Source organism: Filicampus tigris, chromosome 3 (genome assembly GCF_054856515.1).
Source record: "Filicampus tigris isolate MCC_2025a chromosome 3, RoL_Ftig_1.0, whole genome shotgun sequence".
Lineage (NCBI taxonomy): Eukaryota > Metazoa > Chordata > Actinopteri > Syngnathiformes > Syngnathidae > Filicampus > Filicampus tigris.
In genome coordinates this window covers 31,756,846-31,778,962 of record NC_141219.1, presented here as the reverse complement: position 1 = coordinate 31,778,962, position 22,117 = coordinate 31,756,846, and the positions used below count along the sequence as shown (strand labels likewise).

General features: G+C 40.9%; 1 protein-coding gene across 3 annotated transcripts in view; it reads left to right on the top strand.

Annotated features, from left to right (window-relative positions):
* The window catches only part of LOC147150654 (EMILIN-1-A-like), a 77,927-nt gene that overhangs the window by 41,061 nt on the left and 14,749 nt on the right, over nucleotides 1-22,117 (top strand). For all 3 annotated transcript variants that reach the window (XM_086025777.1, XM_086025779.1, XM_086025778.1), the window contains exons 8-11: nucleotides 2,355-2,600; nucleotides 2,672-2,920; nucleotides 5,210-5,401; nucleotides 21,948-22,055. In XM_086025777.1, coding sequence (XP_085881903.1) covers nucleotides 2,355-2,600; nucleotides 2,672-2,920; nucleotides 5,210-5,401; nucleotides 21,948-22,055 — 795 coding nt within the window. The remainder of the gene's footprint in view (nucleotides 1-2,354; nucleotides 2,601-2,671; nucleotides 2,921-5,209; nucleotides 5,402-21,947; nucleotides 22,056-22,117) is intronic.

Here is a 22,117-nt window from a genome sequence, read left to right as displayed (position 1 = left end):
ATAATATATTTATCTTAATCAATTTTTCTTGGTCTCTATCAATATATTAAATGTTTTAAATGGATCTGTAATATTTTAAAGTGTATTTAAAACCTAAGAAAAAAACAAGCCATGGAAGTATTTCTACAGTGTATTTCTATATTGTGGATTTCACTTATTGCGGGGGGGATCTGGAATGTAACCCCCGCAATGGAGGAGGGTTTACTGTACACTAAAAAATGTGCAAATACTTAGATGCTATAGAAGAGAGTAAGCATAACACTCTGATTGGATGTCAGTCCCCGGGGTTGGTTTTGTCGAGCCCCGGGGTTGGTTTTGTCATATTGTATAATTATTTGGGTCCAACAGACAGCCAGAAGTCGCAGTCAACAAGTTACTTATTTATTTTGGGCACTTCCCCTCCTTCACGGCCTTCAAAATATATATTAGGGGTGTAACGGTACGCTAAATCACATTTTGGTGCGGTTCGGTTTCTTGGAAATTTCGGTTCGGTATATTTTCGGTACAAAAAAAAACTTTTTTAAAAAAAAATTACAATATGTTTATTTTGAAAAGATGGCAAGTAAATGGTACAGTTTTTAAAAAAATAAAAAATAAAAGCGAACCATTCGGATGACATTCTAAGAAATTACACCAGAATAAAAAATACACTAACAATAAATATTTCTTAATTTTGTAAATAATTAAGATACTGAAATCTTTAAACACTCAGCTGTCATTGCAGTCAATATACACCTTTTCTGATGAAAAAAAAAAACATACAATAACAGTTACAATTATTGCTACCTGGATTAAAACTCTTTATAATGAAATACGGTAGTTGTGGTCGGATTTGTGTTTTGCTGAGTTGTGATGTTTCCGAGGTTCATGAATGCATCGTACGGCTAGCGAGAGAAGCAGCGGAGAACGAAGAACAGAGCTGTTGTACTTTGTTTTTGGCTAAAAATACTGCTTGCTTCCTCGTCTAAGAAACATTCAAAGTCGGATATTCATTGTTATGTTAGACGTGTTACCTGCAACATAGCCGCCAAACTCATGTAGCAATGTCGGCACACAACTTTGGGACGTACCTTTCCCCATTGGCAATTTTAACAGGAAAGCTAGAATGTTCCCAAACAGGAAACCGTAGTGTACGGGGGACCTTCGAGTTCTGGCTTGTTTGCGTATGCCATTATAATGCCATTTATCCATGCATTTATGATTTATCACGCCTTCTGGCGTCCTGGCTCCTCTTTATTGCTGCTGCCCTCCTCTCCCGCATGCAACAGTCAACAGCGCCCGTGCGTAAACTCGCGCTAATAAGTAGACCGAACCGAACATGCCATGCATGCAGTTTCACTTTTCATGTTCTATCAGGCATCTAGCCACTGTGCAGTAAAGCTAAGCATTCTCACTTGGCTGACATCTGAAGTCCGTATGGCTTAACTCTGACTGGTATCACTGAGATGTGTGCAGCCACAGGATCAGTTGGGAGGGGAACGTTGGGTTGGAACGTTTCACTTATGTGCTAATAACTTATGAAATCCTTTGTCTTCTATCACAAAAAAAGGGCTCGTCATCAAGTGCCATAAACCCAGTAATTTTCATTAGTCAAAGGCATTACCATCATTACTAGCTTTGGTTTTGGACTGTCAACTTTCAGCAGTTTTCAAACACTTAAATTGGCATTTAGTGTGTACCTTTTCTTTATTGGTGCATCTTTTTGCAGTGCTGCTTTATATTGCTTTTCTAAATCATCAGTGCAATGATTAAGTTCGGTGACATAACATTAGTTAATGTTATGTTTAACATTATTTAATCAATGTAATTGTGTCGGTCCGTCATTTCTCATTCACCAGCGACCGGGCCAACCATCCGCCATCGTCATTCCATCCTTATTTCATAGCCGATCAAATCTGTCATCGCCATTCTGTCACTACGTCATTGACATTATCACCGTCATCGGTAAATTACAGTTGGTCACCCCTATTTTAGGACCGACAGACCTTCTTCTTCGGCAGCATCGCATCGGTGACAGCCAATTGGAACAACCTAAAAAAGGAGCAGGCTCAGACAATGGCAATCAATATAGATTTAGTAGCCAACATAAGCACAGTTAAGTCACCAGATTGACTAGCAATGTTTATTTTTTATTTTTTTGTCTTTCGGAGAAAGAGGAGCCACTCCTTCACTCCCCGGTTAGTGACGATTCCAGCAACAGACGAAAACACGCTTTCGTCTGTGCTTAGTTGATCTTTTTTATTTTCATGAAAATATTTTTTCCCATCATTTCTCATTCGCCAGCAGAACAGGCGTCAGGGAAGAAAAAAGGTAAATGTTTTTGTTCCTTAGTATTCAGCTTCTTCACTGTTTAGGTGGCGGTTCTGGTAACACGGGTTCAACCGGTGCAAATGGAGGTACCAGGCAAGATGGACCAAGTTTGGATTCTGAGCGGCCTTTAGATGGTCACAGTGTGATCGGAGGTGCCATTAACAACAACCAGATGAAGACGCTTCAGGGTGAATTGTCTGAGGTCATCTTGACCTTCAGCTCTATAAACGACACCCTCAAGGGTCTTGAACACACTGTACAGAAACATGGCAGCGTCATCACTGACCTGGGTGAGCTCAGTTTAATCAAACTGACTATACAAAACATTTTGTGACCCTCTGATTCTCTTAACAATTGACAGGAAACACAAAGGATAAGATTATCTCTGAACTGGACAAAATACAACAGGAGGTGACAGAACACATTGAGGAAAGTCGTGACCGATTGCATGGGATGGACCAAGATGTCAGACGTTTTGAGAGCATGATGCTGGTAGAGATGGGAGACTGTAAGAGATCAGGTGATAGGCTAGAGAAGAGGCTATCCAAACTGGAAGGAGTCTGTGGAAGGTTGGATGGGGTCTATGACTCCATCCATAAGATCAAGGAAGGTAATTACATCATGATTTCTTTCTCTTCTTCTGCAACTGTTCGAATAGTTATATGTGTGACACTTGCAGATAGAAGTTTCAATAAAACTAAGGCACTCTCTTCACTAATTTTGTAACAATTCACCATCTTGTTTTGTGCAATGTTCATTAAAAGCTACGCACGTGAACAATTCAGTCCCTCCAGGATTTCACGAAGTTGCAATTGCAACTATTAACGCAGAATCAAGGAATTCCCACGAAAATCACACTTTACGCAACTTTGTTGAAACATCACAACAACTATGTTTTAAAAATGAATATTTCACGTAAGGTTGGGGGTTATTTCGTCTGAAATGGCTCTGCCAAAGCACGCACCTAACAAAAGTCTTCCATGCTCAAAAGGATTGATTTTCTTATGCAAATACTTAATTCAAGGAAAGTCAACCCAAACATATTTTTTTCAAGATTGTGTTCTCTGCAGGCCCACTAGTTGAAACAAGGCATTCTGATAATTATCAGTGTTTTTCAAACTGTGTGTCGCGGCACGCTGGTGTGGCGTAAGATATTGTCAGGTGTGCCTTGGGGAATTATCTTATTTGTGTGCCTGTGCGGTCTAGCGACTGGCAGCGTAATCATGTCTTTACTATATTGTAGTACTCTTCCATACCAGCAGGAAGCAGCAGCAGCAGCAGCAGGTAGCTAATTGTCTTTGTTTGGAGACAAGTGGCCAAAAAGGCCCATGTTTCACACTAAGTATCAATATGAAACATTATAAAATACGTTTTTCTTTGTGTTCATTTAATTCCTATTCAAGACATTATAATATAACATCATTCTTCAATGTTAAAAAATGCTTATATAAACAATATCACACTTACATTGTTAAAATGAGCTTTTTTTCACAATTTCAGCTGGTGGTTTGCCGCGGGATTTTTTAAACTGAAATAAATATGCCTTGACTCAAAAAAGTCTGAAAAACACTTGTTACTTGTGTACAAAATCTTATAACACACACTATTACACTAAAAATGATTGTAAATGTACTATTACATGTTTTCAAATGCTCCTAACAACATTCACAAATTGTTTTGAAATTTTGATATACTGCCCATCTGTAGTACTTATTATCAAGGCACAGAGTTGGGGACAAAAAGTCAAAGAGTGTTAAAAGTTTTCGCTTTCTTGCCAGATCTGTGACACTATCAACATTTCAGTGTCTGTTTGTGACCACCCAGCTATGAAAAGATCCCTGAGAGAGAAAGTCATCAATGGAGGACCCAATATGGGTTATCATCAGTTTAAAAAAATATTTAGCTGCTATCTACCAGAAAGAAGAAGAAGCACTGAGGAGCCACAATGAGAAAAAGACTGTTGCCGTCATATTTAATTAAACTCCAGATGCTGAGAGGGAGATGTGTGCTAAATATCCTTTTTCAATAAAGAATATACACGTTTGTAAATATCTGTTGCTTTAAAAAAAATGCAACTTTTATCACAACTTTTATTGCAACTTTTAGGAAAATTGCCCACGAAATCAGGCATTTTAGACCGTAACAATTACAAAAAATGCCTGCGAAATCCTGGAGGGACTGGCAATTGCGCACTGCTCTCTCCCTCTCAGCCCACATGGTGATGCTGGTGCGCACCACGCACACACATCACATACAGTCCTTAATTTCCACTCCAGTTTAATCTACCAACAGGACCAACCCCATTCCCACTTGCGTTATAGTTTCAGTAGTGTGTTTTACAATAGTTTGAAGCATACATTGACGCACATAGACTCACACGCACCACTGACGAGACGCTGCAGGCGGCTCGAGCTCGCTCCATTCAGGAAGTCCAAACATGGGGGTAGTTTGCAAGCCCCTTAAATGATGCTCTTACATGCGTTTCAGAGGTCTAGTGGCTAGAAATGTTTGTGTTTTATTAAATTACCTGTTTTCCATTATTGATGAGTGGACAATGCGGGACCCTATTTATACAAATTGTATTGAGACTTAATTATGCTTAAAATGTGTTAAAATAAAAGTAACAAACTAGGGCTGATTTTATTTGTGTCACAAATCGCTACTCACTGAGATGTCTTTTTGTTGTTTTTTTTTTTGTAACATACCCAAATCACGTAACTTGTTTGGTTTCTCAGGTATTGGACAGGTGTGATATTGGTCTGATGGCAGCCGTGTGTATGTCTGATGTTGCTCACGTGGTCTCAGGGCTGCTCAGGGAATTTGTGTGAATGCTCAGATGCATGGAAAATTAGAGGTAACATTGGTTTTGTGTCTTTCTTCTACTGTGTCCCATTTTCAGGACTGAACCAACATGTATCTAGCTTATGGACATGTTTTTCGGGTCTAAACAACTCAATCATTCATCATGGAGGGATCCTGGACTTCGTTCAGAACAACCAGGATGATGTTCAAAGGCAGATAAAGAAACTCAACTCCAGCTTGAACCACGTCTTGAAAGATATGCAGAGTTTCTCAGACCACACCCTGACTGGTAGGATTCTATTCTGTCCTATTGTATTCTATAATCGTATATATTTATTACAAACATTCAATTTTACCATGTTTATTCTAAACACTAATCACTTAAACATTGATCAGTCTTGTTGACTAGTCTCTGAAAGAGAAAATCACAAGATATACTGATTGATTACTGTATATTCCAAATGAATAAATAGCATCAATTCTCAACAGATCTTACTTAATACAGTATATGAAGCAGATCTAGAAAATCACCTGAACCCCAGGTGCTTAGAAATTCCTATTTTCTAAAAATTTGTCAAAATGGGGCGGCACTGGTTAACACGACTGCCTCACAGTGTAGAGGTCGTGTGTTCGAATCCGGCCCTGGAGTTTCTGTGTGGAGTTTGCATGTTCTCCCCGTGCCTGCGTGGATTTTCTCTGGGAACTCCGGTGTCCTCACATTCCTAAAACATGCATGGTAGGTTAACTGAACACTCTAAGTTGTCCAAAGGTATGATTGTGAGTGTGAACGTTTGTCTCTATGTGCCCTGCGATTGACTGGCAACCAATTCAGGGTGTCCCCCGCCTACTGCCCAAAGACAGCTGGGATAGGCTCCAGCATGTCCGCGACCCTTGTGAGGATAAGGGATGGATGGATGGATTTGTCAAAATGTATTTGTGTTACAGTAACTGCTTAGGACTATTTCTGGTCAACATTTGATTATGCACAATGTAGTAATTGTATAAAGTCAAATGTTTCATCATCTGTTCATAGCAGGCCATTTCTCCTGTTTGCGCGCAAGTCTTTTTTTATGTGCCTGGCTTGTACACCTTTCCTCTCTGTGCGCATAGGGGCATATTCTTATGTAGGGTCAAGTCAGAAAAGACGCACAGCTGCCCACTTTTTTGGCTGTGCAGATCCTCCCATTGACTTGAACGTGTCCCTTACGCACCATTATGAACGCACTCTGAGTGGAGCAAACCTTAAATGGTGTTCCCTGTCAAATCGTCCCTTAAGAATAAAGAGCCTTTCCTCTTGTGCACTCCAGAGGTTATAGTTAGTCCGGCACCGTGTGAAGGTGAAATATCATGTTGCACATTTTTGATTCAGTTAACCCCCCGTGAGCCGTCACCTTATCGTGGCGGAGGGGTATGCGCGCTCCAATGATCCTAGGAGCTAAGTTGTCCGGGGCTTTATACCCCTGGTAGGGTCACCCATGGCAAACAGGTCCTAGGTGAGGGACCAGACTAAGCACGGCTCAAAATGACCCCTTATGAAGAAAAAAATTAATGCATCACGTTTTCCCTCGCCCGGACGCGGGTCACCGGGGCCCCCTTCTGGAGCCAGGCCTGGAGGTGGGGCTCGATGGCGAGCGCCTGGTGGCCGGGCCTGCATCCATGGGGCCCGGCCGGGCTTAGCCCGAAAAGGACACGTGGGTCCCCCTTCCCATGGGCTCACCACTGGTGGGAGGGGCCAAAGGGGTCGGGTGCCGTGTGAGCTGGGCGGCGGCAGAAGACAGGGACCTTGGCAGTCCTATCCCCGGCAACAAAAACTAGCTCTTGGGACATGGAATGTCACCTCTCTGGCAGGGAAGGAGCCTGAGCTGGTGTGTGAGGCTGAGAGGTTCTGACTAGATATAGTCGGGCTCACCTCCACGCACAGCCAGGGTTCTGGTACCAGTCCTCTCGAGAGGGGTTGGACACTCTTCCACTCTGGAGTTGCCCAGGGTGAGAGGCGCCGAGCAGGTGTGAACATACTTATTGCCCCCCGGCTTGGCGCCTGTACATTGGGGTTTACCCCAGTGGACGAGAGGGTAGCCTCCCTCCGCCTGAGGGTGGGGGGACGGGTCCTGACTGTTGTTTGTGCTTATGCACCAAACAGCAGTGCAGAGTACCCACCCTTTTTGGAGTCCTTGGAGGGTGTGCTGGAGGGTGCTCCACCTGGGGACTCCATCGTTGTGCTGGGGGACTTCAATGCTCACGTGGGCAATGACTGAGAGACCTGGAGAGGTGTGATTGGGAGGAATGGCCCCCCCGATCTGAACCCGCAGGGTGTCCGGGCTCTCTCTTCGAGATAGGGTGAGAAGTTCGGCCATCCGGGAGGGACTCAGAGTTGAGCCGCTGCTCCTCCGCGTTGAGAGGAGCCAGTTGAGGTGGCTCGGGCATCTGATTAGGATGCCTCCTGGACGCATCCCTGGTGAGGTGTTCGGGCATGTCCCACCGCCAGGAGACCCCGAGGACGACCCAGAACACGCTGGAGAGACTATGTCTCCCGGCTTGCCTGGGAACGCCTTGGGATCCTTCCGGAAGAGCTGGAAGATGTTGCTGGGGAGAGGGAAGTCTGGGCTTCCCTGCTGAAGCTGCTGCCTCTGCGACCCGACTTCGGATAAGCGGGAGATAATGGATGGATGGATGCATGATTCAGTTAACTGCCATCTGATTCTCACTGACAACGCGGAACACACCTAGCCCCACTACTCAACAGCCGTTAAGTTTCCCCCCCTTTTTAATAATGGACCACCAAGCATGTGTTCATAATAAGCATAAGCATAGTATTCTGATGAAGTTGCATGAATTGGATTTATCTCGTACAGAATAAAACACACATACTCTTATGCGCCCATCCAGGGAACGCTCACATTTTAGGGTTACTCCATCCAGAGTGCATACCTGGCATGAGGGTACATAAACGACAGATTTGAGTGGACAGGAGAATGAGAGCAGCTGCGTACCTTTTCTGATTTACGTAGAAGCATAGAAGCATATGGCCCAGTATCAATTAATATTTTTATTTGATTTGATTATTTTTTATATTATTTTGTTCCCTCTTTTCTCATTTAGCCAATCCTCTACTTCTGACTTCTTTCCTGCTATGAATTTCGGGTTGTACATTTGTTTTTCTCCTTCCTTTTTTTCTTAGTTCATTGTTCAACACAGTTTTTTCCCCTTTGCCTCACTGCATTCCTTACTCTTCAAACCATTTACAATCATCACAAACTATTTAGGGTTTTTTCTTAGTTATTTCAACAGTTTGTCATTGGCCACAGAATTTGCCTTTTAAGATTCACATTTGAATCAGCAAAGGGGTAGCTACTGATATTCACAAAGTGACGAACAAGCTGTTTATTGGCAAAATTCTGCTATTTCTTACTACACTATAGTCATAGTGTTCTTTCATAAACTTCAAATAAGTTTTGGAACTGGTTTACTTACCAAAATATTTATTGTTGTCATGAATTAGGTTAATTATAGGATTTCTTATTCTGACATTCACAAAATCACATACAGCATTGTCAGTCTGCCAGACTCATTCCTAGGTGACGAAGGGTGAGAGGGTGGTTACTTAACGTATACTTTATTTTATACTGTGAGTTCGAACAACCCAGCCAACACCGGGTTAACCCCACATCGAAAGGCTGAGAACATCTTGCTGTGAGGCAACAGTGCTACTCATATACAGTAACCTCAATGTGCTGCCCATTGGTAAGGATTTATTATGTAAAATATATGAGGAACCTAAAGGTCAGCTACTCAAATTGGCTGTAACCGCTATTAATCATTCCGCTGCTTACCAACAAAGCCACTCACACACTCCTTCAAGATGCCCTGTTGTAATGACAGCATAAATTCCATGCTCTGATGACTCCTCAAGTCAAAGCAAATGGAGCAAGTCATATTATTTGGACTGAAATGAAAAGGGTGTGTATCGTAACACAACTATGTCACGTAAAACTTTAATTCAAAATGCAGTCACTGGTATACATAAATACTACTGCTGAGACCCGCAGCCAAAATCAGCTATTTATTCACTGTTTAAACAGCAAGCCCCAAATCAAGTTGAACGGGTTGCTAATTGTACTTTTGCCAAAAAACACATCATAGTCCAAATTTTTTTTAATCCTATTCGGATTATGGATAACTGTTAAATGGACTGCACATACATAGCGCTTTATCTACACCAGTGTTTTTCTAACTTTTTTGAGTCAAGGCACAATTATTTCATTGAAAAAAATCCCGTGGCACACCACCAGCTGAAATTGTGAAAAAAAAAAGGTTATTTTAACCATATGTGTTATATTGTTTATATAAGCATTTTTTAACATTGAAGAAGGACGTTATATTATATTATCATGAATAGGATTTAAATGAACAATAAGAAAATAATTATTTTATAATGTTTCATATTTGATACTTACTCAGTGTGGGCCTGTTTGGATAAACATGCGTCACTAATTCGCTTGTCTCTATTCAAATACAATTAGCTACGTGCTGCTGCTGCTGCTCCCTGCTGGTATGGAAGAGTACTACAATGTTGTAAAGACATGATTACGCTGCCAGGCACTAGACCGCACAGGCACACAAATTAGATAATTTCCCACGGCACACCTGACAATATCTTACGCCACACCAGTGTTCCGCGACACACAGTTTGAAAAACACTGGTGTACACCATATGTTGTCCAAAGCGCTTTACCAAGCCTCATATTCACTTTTTTGAAAACGTATCTGAGTGCACACCGGCGTACTAATATAGCTGCGTCAACCTACAGAAAGGTTTGTGTTTTTAATTTAAAATAACTTGCTTAAACTCCAGGATCCCTGCCGTACATTGGCCAACGGCAGAACCCAGGTTGTTCTTTTCGACCAGTTTTAAATCCGTCCGCTTGCGCTGTACCAGCTAGTAGCCAGCGAAAAGCTAACCTGGGTACTTTCATATTTGTCTCCTTTGCTAGGATGGAGTGAGAGGCCAACAGCAAATAAACAAAACCTAGCTCGGCAATATTGACAGACTGCTTAAAAATTTGAGTTTTATGCTGATTTGAACATGGCACGTTTTCGAACCCGATATGCACTCCCCACATACATACTGTAGCAACCTTCACAAGTTCTGTGGTTTCCTATAGTCTGGGGGGCCATGAAGGAACAAGAGAGAGGACGTTGGCGGGCAGAGGAGAGGGAAGGGGGAAATGATACTGTAAGCAACGCACAGGTTAGCATTGTTGTTTTGATGTTGTTACAGGCAACAGTAATCATTTTAGTTCTGATTAAAGAGTTTGTTGCTAGCTTGCCGCTTTGCCTGACTCATTCTGCAACATACAGAGACGTGAGTGTTGCCACCCAAACATTCTTCTGTGACAACAATACACGTGACAATATGCTGTGACCCCAAATTATGATTCAGCATTTATTTTGAACAGCCAATTCGCTTCTGTATTCGAGTCACCACCAATTCGTGCACAGCTCGAATAAATACCTACAGTATCTACCATCAGAGTTGTGCACTTTACAAAATGTTGCCGGTCCATCATCCGTCATCGTCAGTCCGTCATTTTTATTCAACCTGAACCAAACTGTAATCAGTCAGTCAGTCTGTCATGTTATTTTAACTGTGCTTTCCTCATCGCTCCCGTCTGTAAATTTCATTTCAATCGAAGAAGCACACTCCAACTGCTGTCTATAATTGTTTCTTCTTCTTCTTCTTCTTCCTCTTCTTCTTCTCTTTCTCCTTGGTTTAAGGGCAGATTATAGCTCTTTGTTGCATACTGTCACCTACTGTACTGAAAGCGCAAAGCGTTTTCATACAGTATATAGCCAATGGAAGAAACCCTGTTCGTATTCAATGCAGCCCCGCGTACAAGCACACGAGATAGTCTTGAATATAAATAATTGCAGTAATAATTGACAGACCGAATACCCTCACTCATGCACAGACGCTCGCCCGCAGCCCCCCCACCATGGTAGCTGCTACCAATGCGGAGCAGAGGCTGGCTGGCCGGCCTTGCTTGGAGGGTGTGAGAAATGTGGCGCTCGCAGGAATGCCCGCCGCAGGAATGCCCGCCACAGGATCGTGGGGCATGCAGCCTCCGTCGCCGTGGGCAGGCGAGGAGCGGATGCCGACGCGAAGCATCTTGGCCTCGCTTTAGTATAGGTCCACCGAATGGGGCGCTCGCTCACGGCAACACCGGTGCTGGAGAGTGGTCTGCGAACCGTCCGCCCGAACGATGGTGTTACGACTTAATCGGTTCTTCTTTTGGTAGCCTATAGAATGCTTCTTTGGTCCCTGTCTACCACTGTCAAAGTGTGGTGTTTCCTCAATTTAGTGACATCTGGCGCAGGGCATTTTGGGATGTTCCAACGTCCGGAGCTCTATCATATTTTGTAAGTTTTTTACTTTATTACTTTTTACATACTATTTCGCAGAAGTGGCCATTCCGTCAGTCTGACGTACCGGTCCGTCAGACCTTCACTGACCGACGCCCGTTTTGCTGACATTAGACAATAGATGGGAAGCTTTAAAAAAAAATTTAAAAAAAGAACGACTAAGCACGGACGTTTTTTCGTCCATCAGTGTAATCATCACTAATCAGTGATGATCAGTGTAATCATCACTAACCATCCCGACCTACCTCACAGTCCATCATTGACGGACACACATTTTGTGGACGAGAGATGGAAATGCGACCCGCTTGTTTTGCGTGTGTTTGTTAGACGGCAGCTAGCAGGTTTACTTGAGTAGACTGCATTGCATCCATCCATCATCGATACCGCTTATCCTCACAAGGGTCACGGGGCGTGCTGGAGCCTATCCCAGCTGTCTTCGGGCAGCAGGCGGGGGACACCCTGATTTGGTTGCCAGCCAATCGCAAGGCACACAGAGACATACATCCGCACTCACAATCACACCTAGGGGCAATTTAGAGAGTCATGCATGTAATCAACTTACCATGCATGTTTTTGGAATGTGGGAGGAAACCGGAGTACCCGGAGAAAACCCACGCAGGCACGGGTAGAACATGCAAACTCCACACAGGGAGGCCGGAGCCGGGATCGAACCCACGACCTCTGAACTGTGATGTGCTAACCAGTCGACCATCGTGCCGCCCTAGACTGCATTACAATAAAATACATTTTTATTTATATAGCGCATTTCATAACAGCTAGAGCTGTAACAAAGCACTTTACATAAAAATAATAAAAAGGCCATAATACAACAAGTGGAATCAATAAATTAACATAAACACTATATACAATAGACACCGGAAAAGAGCCGAAAATTTTAGGTCTGATCAAAAGCCAGAGAATAGAAATGTATCTTCGACCGGGTTTTAAAAACGGATAGAGAGGGGGCTTGCCTCACATCCAATGGGTGGTCATTCCAAAGGGAAGGACCAGCAGCCTAAAAAGCTTGATACTCTCTGAGGCTCCGCTTTGTCCTCGGCACCTCGAGCAGTGCCTGGTCCGCAGACCTGAGTGTAGCGAGTGTTTAGTTGACACTATCAAGGATTAAGTAACTAAGAATTAATGTGAATGGGCTGTATCAGAAGAGTCTAGATTTGGCTAACTGAGGGCAGAGACAGTAAATAAAGACAAACCAAGTATTTAGATTTTCAAATGGGAATATATTGAAAATGAAAAACAGAAAATAAATCAACAAGATATTTACAAACTGCAGTCGATACCAGTTCACAGTCAAAACAACAGATCTTTAAATCAAAACAGTTGTCCTTCGAACACGAAAGTCAATGGCGACTGGCTCCTACACACGCACGCAGATGCCCTTGGGTTTATGGGTTAGTTTGAATAATGTTGAACGATCTGGTTATAAAGGTTTTTAAAACAACAATTTAAGTACCAGATAATCAGGTATAGTTGGAACAGTTAAAGTTAATGAACTGACCTGCAGCAACTTATCCTTGGCTTCTCTCCCACCCAACTGAAGAGAGTGAAGCCAAGACAGCTTATATAGCACCTACCCAGATAGCAAAATACGGGTGAATCAATGTTGAAATACAGTTCAGCTTAAGTGTTGAATCTACGTTGAAAGCTAAAGTAGAAATTATACAGAAAGTGCAAGGTTGATAAAATGTTAGGTCACTATTTGCTTTTCAACCATATATCACACAACATCAATGTTGATTCAACCATCATCTAAACCAGAACCTACATGCACTTTTTGTTGATTTTTTGTTGAATCAATGTTAAGGAAACAACATTAATTCAGTCATCATCTAAATTGGAATTAAATGTTAGAATAAAGTTTAAAAAAAAGACTAACAAAAATCTTGGGTTAGTCCACTACAAAATGTTAGCTTTTTCATTACTTACCCAAATGTATGAAAAACCTATGACAGAAAACATGTTGAATTATTGAATTGGAAATTTGAAGGCAAATAAATATGAAAAATTATTGAATATCAATATAATATTGAATATTAAAAAGATCTATTAGAAGAGATCAAAATACATTCATTAAACCCAAGCCTCTCTATTTGGCCATACATTATATTATAGTCAGTGTTTCAAATAAGATCATTTAGTTTTAGTCATATTTTAGTAATGTGAAATGTTTGTTTGTCAACCACGTACCATAAGATTTAAATCGACTAAATCTAAAGTGATTGACTGTAAGAACAACACTCCATATTGCTGTAAAAAAATATTTTTTAACATAACACATAACATTACAATCCATCCAATTGAGTTTGAAAAGAAACTGAGTTTGACTTGGGTCCGAGGCAGTAGCATGGGTTGGGATGCCCCCTTTATGGCTCATGAGCGAAATGAAGCCTATGCTTCCCAACAGTACAAAAATCTTTCTGGGTCAGTGCGCAGTCAAACAGTTGAGCAGCAACTGAAAGACAAGATTAAAATAAATAAATAACCAGCAGTCAGCAAATTAAAACACTTGACTAGAAAGTGCAAACGACAAGCCTGGCTCTATCCAAGCACCTCTAAAAATACTTATATCTTATAGCTTGCAATTTTACCATCACCTGATTCTAGTCTCGTCTTTTTGGTAAGATTTTCAAGATTTTAGATATTTCAACTCCTCCCCCTCTAAACGCCTCCTACTCCATCCAGTGATTCGACTAATCCCACATGCCCACAAACATGAACACGCTTGCTTGTCACACGTCACAGTGCAGAAAACGAGACTAGCTCATTAACTTCTGAAGTATATTTATATATTGAGGTAATAAAAAAATTTGGTGAATGTGAACACTTCATTTTAATATATTGTAAATCCCACAAACACTGGCCGTCTCCTCATGCTTTTGCATCGGTGGCCGTGGAGATTTTTAAGATAAATGGACTGCCGGGAGGCACGAGAAGGAATGGTTTTACGCCACAAAAGAAACTACTTCAAAGCATTGTGCTTAAAAACATGTGTTGTCATATTAAGTTGTTTACTTGTGAGATAACTCACCAAACAAACATTCTTGAATCTTTGTCTCTTTGAACGCCTTTGTGCCGCTGCAACGATGCTGTCTCTTTCGTATCAAACTTTTGATAGTTTCCGTCTGGAGAGAAAAACAAATGCTGTAGTGCGATTTAAATTTGTCTAGAAAGACATTTCATTGTCGAAGCAAATCAGAGAAATACATGACATACCATTTGGTGTATGTTGTGGGGCACCATGTGGGTTGTAATACCGCATCGCGCCGTATTCCAATATCCCTATGGAAACAAAATGCTCAAAAGTTAGGGAGTAGCAACAAATTCTGATATTGTTGTCGTGTATCATGGGATCCTGAACACAAAATTTGGATTGTAAACGATACTGTGCCAAAAAATACTACTCCTGTGTCGCTTGGTTGTTGGTGAACTTTATGTAGTGAAAGAGTACAGCAAGACTATGGTATAATACCAGGGAATGCGATTGCTCGTTGTTGGGTCTCTCGCTGCGGATTATGCCGCTGTGGAGTCTGCGGATGGTCTTAATGGGCACCAGTGCTACTGATATCCCATCTGAAAAACACAGTAGGAAATCCACAAGGCAGTTAAGGTATTAGCATGATGCTAACCTCAAAAGTGAGTAAATGTATGATTTCCATTCAGCTAGTTTAACATATTGCTCTAACCCAGGGATAAAGTAGTATGCAATGTGGCATCCAAATTTTCACTTTCAAATGGCAAAGATAATGTGACAAAACACACATACAGTAATACAACAAAGATGTTTAAACATGCCAGAATATTCTGTTTTGTGACTGCTACCTGACCAGAACTACAAAGGGGCAATTGGAAAACAATTTGTGACTCAAACATGATAAAGACTGCTCCATCTAAAAGCATGGCACACTCATGTTTAATATACCATTCCTTCCATGCTGTGGAGTCTTGTGAGTTTTCCAGTGTGGTGTTATACGTGAAATTCATGTACATAATTTAGACAATGTGTCTTCTGCAGTATGCATGATGCCATCTACCTCCTCAGAACAAACATCTGATTTTGGTTCACTTACCATTATTTTGATCAGTTTCCAATTCTGCTAGGCTTGATACTGGTATTAGATCCTGAAAGAAAGGTCGAAAAAAACAAAATGAGTGTGCTGCAATATATCTCTTCAAATTAGTTTCGCAATAAAAAACAATTATATCAAACCAAACAACTTGTATAGTGTTAAAATTGATAGGTGAAGTGTTAGGTATTTACTATTTAGGGGTACAATATCCTTGAAATCGGTCTATCACAATGGTTAAATACAAAATACAAAGGCTTGGAAGGTTACAAGTTTGTACAATCCAGATTCGTTTCCACTTTATGCGATCATGTTATCAAAGCTATAGCACATTCACGCAAGTCTTGCACTGTGTGACAGTTCATGGCGAAGTGATTAGAATGGTCTTATTTATTTATGCATGCATGCTATGATCCATTGACAATGCCTTGGTTTCTCTTTTGGTAGCCTGTACAATGTTCGCCCCTTGTTTTGCCTCTTGTTGTGGCACCCTGGTGCACAACAGCTGTCTACCATGATTGTAAAAATGTTTAAGTAGCGGACGCGTTTTCTATCATGCCAAAATGACTGTGTGATTTTTTTTTTCATTTAATGTTTATTTATTTATTTATTTATTTTATGGCTGTGTGAACGTTTGGCGTATTATATTGCACGCGTAACTTCATCGTCCGGGACTCTATTGGTAAGAGCGTTCTGATTGGCTGACTATCACCAGGTCGTTCAGTTACAATGCATGCAATTGGTCAATTCGTTTCATAGCGCGAACAGAACCCCAACGGTTAAATGATAAAAATGAAAAAAAAAACAAAAAAAAAACAATTTTAAACACATCGTGATATTAAATCAAGTCTCTCCAAACTCGGTCCTCAAGGGCGAGGGGGGAAGGGTGTCCTTCCCGTTTCTATCCCAGCTGTAACACACATGATTCAAAAGTTATCAAGCTTCTTCAGAGCTTGCTAATGAGCTGATCATTTGAAACAGGTGTGTTGAAGCAGGCACGGATGGAAAACAGGCAGAAAAGTGGCCATTGAGGACGGGAGCTCGACATGTCTGTATTAAATAATCCATTGGTCATACTATAACCGTTATAGGTTTGGGAACGGACCCATATTTAAAACAAACGAACAGAATCTTTACAAATATTTAGCTCAACGTAGGTAAAGTTAAGTCAAACATAGTCAGAGCACCCAAGAAAGATAATTTCCTCAAACTTCCTCAAAAAGCAGGCAGAGAGATACTCGGAGCTGGTTTTCTGTTCGGAAAAGGGTGTGATGAAGTCAAGTGCAAAACATTATAATGTAATAACACACTACAATCCACTACTTGAGACAATTTGAACCAACTTTTTGGATAGTTTTTCAGGAAACAACCTCCAAAACTGGTAGTTTTGTACAAAAGAACCCCAAAAATGGGTTCTGTTTTGTATAAAGAAACACAAGAAGGTGGGTCAAATTGACCAAATTAGTGGATCAGTCCACTTTTGAACCAATTTTTTTTTTAATTAATTTTTTTAACCCAACTGTTTTTAAGGTGTGTGAGCTTTCACACAATATTGCAGTAAATATAATACTGTGACATCAATACCGAGATAAAACCAAACCATGAGCTTTTGATATTGTTACAGCAGGTTTGTCTGACGAAAATCTAATTTCGGCCCACGATTGGATTTTGAGGACAATTTTCTGTTTCACACAAAGTGAGCAATACAGTGTGTGTGGAGGGCTCGTTTGAGCGTGGTGATGGAATGGATTCCATTCGACAATGAAGGTACCAATTGTATGTGTATGCTATGGCTCTTTGCGGTAAACACAGTCAAAACTATGGCTCTTTGCCTTTGAGTGGTTGGCCATCCCTGCATTAGGCGGCTAAATCATATCAGTCAAGATGGGTCATGCGCGTACAGAATTTGACAGAAATGTTTCCAGTAGTTAGTTTTGGTTAAAACGTCCTTTTACTGTATTTAATTTTTTCAGCATGCTGCTTATCATATTTGTTTGATTGTTTCGCAAAGGTGGTAATTTTCTGTATGTTTCTCATATACTGTAATGTCTTCGAGTCGGCAGACTTCAAATGTGACAGAAATGTCTATAGGCTTAATGACTTGTGACGTGAATTTGTTTTATGTTATTAATGCAGTATCAGCAGATGCAGTAGTTAAAATAGTGTACTGTATATGCTGTTGCTTCCTGTAATTACAATTTTGCAGTTTTATTACAATAGAAAATAGCTTCAGGATTTGTCCTCTGGCCAGAGATCTGTATATTGCTGGCATCGAGCCAAAACCTTGTACCTCCGAAATAGACACTTTGCTCATACATTAGTATTGCATCGTGAAAGAGAGCAAGCCTTTTTCAACACTTTAGATTGATCAATCAAGTGTAACAATAACACCAACGTGTGTGGACTGACCAATAGGTCAGTCTCAGGTCTGCGGACCAGACGCTGCTCGAGGTGCTGAGGACTAAGCGGTGCCTCAGAGGGGATCAGGCCTGTTCTGTTGCTGGTCCATCCCTTTGGAATGACCTTCCATTAAATGTTTGGCAAGCCCTCTCTCTGTCCATTTTTAAAACCCGTTTGAAGACACATTTCTATTCTTTGGCTTTTGATTTGACGTTAGACTGACAGTTTTATCCTGTTTTCCGGTGTCTATTGTATATAGTATTTTGTGTTAATTTATTGCTTTCACTTGTTATATTATTGCTATTTTGTTGTTGTATGTAAAGTGCTTTGTTACAGCTGTAGCTGTTGTGAAATGCGCTATATAAATAAAGTTGTATTGTATTGTATTTTTGAAGAAATATGAAATTCATTAAAATGTGACATAAGGTTTTGGACTGACACCAGCAACAGTATTGCCGTATGTACTACACATACAGTACCCACATAATTTCCCAGGAGGGACACTTGAAAATGCACATAAATCAAAGAAATCAAACAATTTTCTCGAGTTCCTCAAATTGTCACTTTCTTTTGTTCACCTCCTGTTCTGGCTGCACTGTCCAACAACAGATTTAGCCTTACCTGCCTGTATGGCGATAAAAGTCTTCACTTTAAACATGGTCTGTTCTCAATTAACTAAGAGGGTGTTTACAGTGGTTTCACTGTTGACTTCAGCTCATTTCAAATTTATTGCACTCTTAAAAGGGAATAGTCTGTTGTTCTTTTCAGCCACACCATGTTTTACAGTATCTGCAGATTTGCAATTCCAGCATTAATTGATGACAATGAAAATTTCCCCACTGTGGGATCAATAAAGGCATTCTTATCTTATCTTATCTTAATTTTTGAGTTGGGTCAAGTCTTGAAGGATCCACCTTGAAGTGAGTTGTTTTTCACCAGAGGTCCTTCTCCTTCAAGCCTATGTACAGTATGCAATGAGATTAGCAATGCAAGAGCAGGTTGACTAGAAATGCATTTTTGAAGTATTAAAATGAAAAGAACTTTTGCGAATGAAAAATGAAAATTAGATTTCCACGCACAAAGCAAAATTTGGAGTGTTAAAATTCTGGAGTTAAATTTTTTGGGAGTTGATTTTAACTCCCAAAGTACTTTTAACATTTTCAGAGTGTGTGTATATATATATATATATATATATATATATATATATATATATATATATATATATATATATATATATATATATATATATATATATATATATATGCAGGTGGACAGAACAGGACAAAATCGTAGAATACAAAAAATCTTTCATTGCAAATGCAAAATGGCCGACAAAATAGGAACAGAAGACGATGGCAAAAACAAAGCTGGGTAATACCAAATTGGAACAAAAAGCGCTTGCAAATGGCAAGGAAGAATTGATTAACCCAAAAATATAAACGAGATAGCAAACCCCAATAATAAAGAGCTCAAGAAAATTGAGATCATAATTCGAGAGCGAGGTATCTGGAAAAATTAGCTTGGGCTGTGAGGTGGGCAAGGTCAATCATCCGGCAAGACTTGGTGGAGAACAGAGCCCTTCTAACCCATTAAGGCCTAAAGCGCCTTTCTCAACAACTCCCCAAAACCTAAGGTCGCCTTTGGAATTGGCCTTGAAAACTTGAAGTTCTCCCAGAAATTCAACACTTACAAAATGATTAATATCTCAGCCCCTGTAGCAGACAGAAACATAATTCCAAAAGAATTAAAGAGCTTAGACATGTGGCTTTCACACAGGCAGAATTTATTATTATTTACTGTTTCAATTGAACATGTAAAAATAACGTGTCAATGCCAGAGAAGCACTATTTTAATAAAAAAAAAATCGAGTGGTGATTACCATCCTCTATTTTGTTACAAAGACGTCAATATCATCATTGTCTACAAACCATATCATATCATGTTGGACTGGTTCCACTGGTCGTGCGCATCGTCTGTATAGCACTGCCGTTACTTTACTTACTTTAATCAGAGCTCCCGGCGATCGACGGCGTCCGCCATTAGCCTACCTACGGCTCGAAAAAATTCCACGACATCCTCCACAGTCTCGCGACACCGTCACGTGTATATTCTGATGCTTTAAGTTGGCTAGGAAACGGAGAATTGGATTTAAAAAGGACAGTGACGCCGGCTTGAAAGGTAGAATGACGCAACAGCGCTCTCGGCTCTAGTGATAGAAACGCGGTTATGCGCTACCGGGCTTAATGGGTTTAACTAGGGGTGGGCGATCTGGCAAAAATATCAGATCACGATTATTTTAAACATAAAATCACGATCACGATTTTATCATGATTCTTTTTTTAACATGGTTTTTTTAAGACTAATTTGCACATTCCTGACCATTTTCCTCATGTTAAACATATAAAACATCTTCAAAATGTGTATAAAATTCTAAAAGAAAAAAAAAAGACATTTTAAGTCAGCTAAGCTTTCTGAACAGGTTTTAATTTGAATAGTGACAATTTTAATCAAAATGTGCAGTGAATGTAAACATAAAAACACAGCTTGTAACGCAGGTATAGTACTTTGAAGGGTCTTTTAAAGCCCTAGTTTTCCACTGTTTTAATGGGAATCATGTCTTCAGCAAGGTAATAAGTCACTGCCTCAATTACTTCTTTACACTGCTTGCTTGTTTTTTCATATGGAGTGCTCTTGTTAAATGGTTGTGTTACCGTGGGTTGCGTCAGCTTGGAGCTAGGGGCTGCCTCCGGCTACCAATGGTCTGATCTCCGTTTGCTTTGGCTGTCGACGCTGACGTCCGAACCGAGTCTCTAAAAACTTTGCAAACAACTGGTTTGCTTTTCTTCTCTGCGGAAAAGCCAAACCAAATCGACACTGTGGATGGGGAGTTTCTTTTCAGGACCAACTCTGCTTTGTGGTGACTTTCCGCTATACAAACAAACAGGGAGGCAGGGAGTGTCACGTACGGTGCACTGTGCGTGCTGTGATTGGTTGGTCGGGTATACGCGTCAGCGGGTTTGCGCCGCCATAGAGCTAAACTGTTTAGAAAGTGCCATGTAGACGATCAAACGATCTTTCGGCTTTATGAGATCGTGAACACGTTAAACCGCTTAACGATCTAATATCGTCATATCGCCCACCCCTATTTTAAACCTTGCTGATTATGATCAGCCAAGAGTGCGCAGCTAAAGGGAACTCCCCCAACTCCAGCTGGGCTGGAACAAGTGAGAGAGAGAGAGAGCGAAAACACAACAGAGCAAAAACATGACACATAAGATGTAAGTGAATCTTTTTTTAATTTTTTTTTAAAAGAAATCTTAGGCGATCCTCTTTTGAGGCCAAATAATGGGAGCAGCGATTGTGGCACAGAGATCTTCATGCTAGGCGTGCTCGTGAGTGAATATTTAGAAGTAGAAACCGTTGTATTTCTGGCCTGAAGTTCTGCGGGCCGCCAGTTGCCCATCGCTGAGCTAGATCGAGTGATTACTTGTGGTGTTTGTTGATCTCCCTCTGGCTTCGCTTCTGGTACTTCGACTTGCTCTTACTGCCCATTAACATGCATATTGGGTTCATTGAAGGCTCTATATTGCTTGCAAGTATAAATATTAATGCTAGGTCTGTATTTGTCACCCCTGTGATTGGGTGTTGCTCAGTCCAGGGTATAACCGGCCTTGCACCCTAAAACAACTCGTCGATGCTCCAACCCTCCACAAATATGCACAAGTTAACTAAATACTTTTAAATTCAAATCGAAGCTACAAGAACTAAACCAATCAACCAGGGCAGGGCTGACATGGAGTGAACACAAGATGCAATTGACATACAGTAGTCAATAGTATGAGATGCTATTGAGTTGGCTTCAAACGTATTATACACTAAACTTATTTTACATCACAATAACGTACTGTATGTGTATGTATCTTAACATTGCAGGCCCACCTGGACCTCCGGGAGAGAGAGGCTTCGATGGGCTGCCAGGACCCCAAGGGCCACCTGGACCTTCTGGAAGAGCAGGAGAAAGTGGAACACGTGGCCTACCAGGTAGAACAGTTAGATTTTTATTTTCCAATGCTAAGCATGATAAATCTGATTAACTTTGGTGT